At 33.8% G+C, this 3,645-nt stretch overlaps 1 protein-coding gene across 1 annotated transcript in view; it reads left to right on the forward strand.

Annotated features, from left to right (window-relative positions):
• Positions 1–758: 758 nt before the first annotated feature.
• The window catches only part of LOC137649477 (triadin-like), a 57,699-nt gene continuing 54,812 nt past the window's right edge, over positions 759–3,645 (forward strand). The window contains exon 1 of the mRNA XM_068382461.1: positions 759–776. Within this exon, the coding sequence (XP_068238562.1) occupies positions 759–776 (18 nt within the window). The remainder of the gene's footprint in view (positions 777–3,645) is intronic.

The raw sequence follows: 3,645 nt of genomic DNA on the forward strand, positions 1-3,645 counted from the left end.
GCAGCAGTATATAGAATTATACCACAGGACAAAACAAATTTCACTCTTTTATCATGCTGCCATATGAAATATATTTCCAACCCTATCCATTACTGTAGTCTTCTCTCGCTTTCAGAATAGGCTATATATTTACAGGCTTATCGAATGGCTGATCGATAGGTGTTGGCGTGGCTCGCTCAGCTCATGTTCGAGAATAACGATACATCACGAAAACCGATCGATGCGTTGTAAAAATTAATTCTCTTTGTTCGCCACAAGGATTAAGGTCAAGGTTTTCTTTTCGCGCGCCAACAAACAAGATACGCAATTCAGCGTGTTTGTGCTCTTTTGTACGAGGAAGTTCATTCTCGAAGGTGGCAAAACAGGCAAGTTCTGGACCTCAGGGAATTCAAAAGTTTTAAAGGTTTAAAGGCCGCTCATGAATGGCAGAGGCAAGGGACAGTGACATTGCCTTTTCAAGCAGAACAATGCCCTAGAGACTGACCATATATCATATGATCAGCGCCCAAGCTCCCTCTCCAACCAAGCTAGGACCAATGACAGTCAGGGAGTGGCTGCTGATGACTCAGCTGATAGACCTATGGGCTCCCCCCCCCCCCCAGTCGCCCAACCTTAGCTCACAAGGATGGTAAGGTTGCAGACACTAATGGCACTGACGAGACTGAGCTGGACTCGAACCCCCGATTGGAAAACTCCAGGCAGAGACGTCACCAATAACTGGATAATAACTGTTTGAACAGAGTTGGGGACACAGTAAGATGACGAGCCAGAGGATGGTAAGGGTTTGAAATATGGAAAATGATCAAGAGCTAGATGTAAGATATTTTGATTGATTGTTACATGGATTTTTTTGCTGGCATTGCAATTTTGGGGCTCTTGACTGCGATAGAAAACGGGGATTACACGAGATGGTTGTTGGACCAAGGTACTGAAGGACCTCAGTAACGAGATGGGTATCTGGGATTTAATTTCGAAAAATAACAAATATAGGTACACTTGAAAATTTGCATTAAAAACGGTAAATTTCTGGCAACATTTATTCCAGGATTTTTACCGTTTTAAAAACGGATATATTCACGTAAAAGAGTGATATTACGGTCACCAATCCGTAAAAAAATAATAAAGTAAGGTAAAATTACAGTCGCCTGCATATTTTTACTGAGAATTCCCCTTTAAAATTACGGTTTTTCTAACTGTGTATATTAAGGAATTGATTCTTTTGAAAATAAAACGGTTGTCAGTAACGTGTTCATCATCACCATTTACAAAGAAATTCCCGCAATTAGAGCCATTTTGTAAACCTGCAAAGAAAAGTAATCAACAGGTTTGTGCAGCGTCCTTTATGCCCATAGCTACACTCACTTTTTAGCCTTCTACTATACTATTATTCCTGCTTCCCATCTTCCATCAAAGTGTCCAGTCTCTTAAGTTTTCCTTCATAATGCAACGACGGGGTCTTCTCCCTGTTAGTCTACACATGGGTGATGAATGGCATCCCAGGCCCCAGCACTGGCTCTTCTAGCCCGATTCCATAAATCTAATCCAATCCACCTCCTCCCATACACGCAGACTCTGTGCCACTCATATGTCTTGCACGCACTCTAGATCTTCTTGGTTGCGTAGATTTTCCTTTCAAACACCTCCGCTATATTCTTGCAACAAAATTTATTCTTGCAGCAGAATCTATTGTTGCAAACAAATTTATTCTTGCAACAAAATTTATTCTTGCAACAAAATTTATTCTTGCAACAAAACCTATTACAAGCAAAATAGTTAATAAACTTCGTATAGAAAAAACTGCTTTAAAATATAAATATATTAACAAAATATTAAGAAAATTACAAAAATAAGAAAAAAGTGACCCCAATTGAAGAAATTATTCGAAAGGTACTTTTCACTGGTGAGTGTAACACTATAATTCATATAAGAAATAAAAAGTAAATAAACATTTAGGTCAGTTGGTTACACTTACGAGGTCACATTAAGGGTGTCGATAAAGATAATAAATTATTTTTCTGTAATATATCGAATAATTTAGGCTCCTAACCCTTCCTACTGTCAATTCATGAATAATTATTAATTTATCATTGCAAAAAGGTAATGCATTTTAATTCAATGAAGAAACCTTATCTTAATAAATGGTTTTTGCAACTAGCTGTGAATAAAATTCCTCTTGATTAAATGTAAAAATTCATATTATTGTGTTCGAGAATAAATATAGTTCAGTAAAACAATCATAATTACAGTCATACATTTTAATCATATATATATATATATATATATATATATATATATATATATATATATATATCAATGCGTTTTTATTTCCGTCAAGTGATAAATACTAAAATATGTTTACTAAAGTAAAATAATTTGTTTCATTTTTTATGAAGATCTTAGTTTATATAAGAAAGATTTAATTTAATGTTGTTACTGTTCTTGAAATATTTTATTTTAATTATTCATTACTTCTCTTGTAGTTTATTTATTTCCTTATTTCCTTACCTCACTGGGCTGTTTTTTCCTGTTGGAGCTCTTGGGTTTTAGCATCCTGCTTTTCCAACTAGGGTTGTAGCTTAGTATGTAATAATAATGATGATGATAATAATAGTAATAATGATAATAGTAATAATAATTATTATTATATTATTATTATTATTATTATTATTATTATTATAAGAACTCGACCATTCAGTTGTGAATGATCGTTTATTCTTGATTAATTTGTTTAATTATGAAATACAATTAAAATTAGTTATTTTTGACATCGTTATCTTTAAATTTTTATTAGCTTTTAATATTTTTTCTTTTATGGTAGAGAAATTATAACAACTTTTCATCATTGTATTTAGAGACTAAGTGTACTGAATTAATTAGCGTGTATAATGATTAACGGAACTTTAATTGCATATTCATGTTATACATCATTATAGAGATTTTAATCTCAGCCTTAGTTATCTTAAGTATGAATTATATTTTGAAAAACTCTAAGGGAGGGATAGATAATATTTAAACATTTGTAGAAGTCAATTCTGATCAGCAGTTTGAGGGACTTTAGAAGTATCTGATACTATTTCTTATTATTATTATTATTATTTTTACTATTATTATTATTATTATTATTATTATTATTATTATTACTGGCTAAGCCACAACCCTAGTTGGAAAAGCAGGATGCCATAAGCCCGGGGGCCCCAGCAGGGAAAATAGCCCAGTGAGGAAAGGAAACAAGGAAAAATGAAATATTTTAAGAAAAGTAACATTAAAATAAATATTTACTATATAAACATTAAAAACTGTAGAAGAGAAATGAGACAGAATAGTGTACCCTCAAGCAAGAGAACTCTAACCCAAGACAGTGGAAGACCATGGTACAGAGGCTATAGCACTACCCAAGACTAGAGAACAATAGTTTGATTTCGGAGTGTCCTACTAGAAGAGCTGTTTACCATAGCTAAAGAAGAAAGTGGCCACTGAACAATTACACTGCAGTAGTTAACCCCTTGATAGAAGAATTGTTTGGTAAACTCAGTGTTGTCAGGTGTATGAGGTCATAAGAGAATATGTATAGGCCAGACTATTCGGTGTATGTGTAGGCAAAGAAAAAATGAACCGTACCTAGAGAGAAGGATCCAATGTAGCGCT

Source organism: Palaemon carinicauda, chromosome 11 (assembly GCF_036898095.1).
Source record: "Palaemon carinicauda isolate YSFRI2023 chromosome 11, ASM3689809v2, whole genome shotgun sequence".
In the NCBI taxonomy this organism is placed as follows: domain Eukaryota; kingdom Metazoa; phylum Arthropoda; class Malacostraca; order Decapoda; family Palaemonidae; genus Palaemon; species Palaemon carinicauda.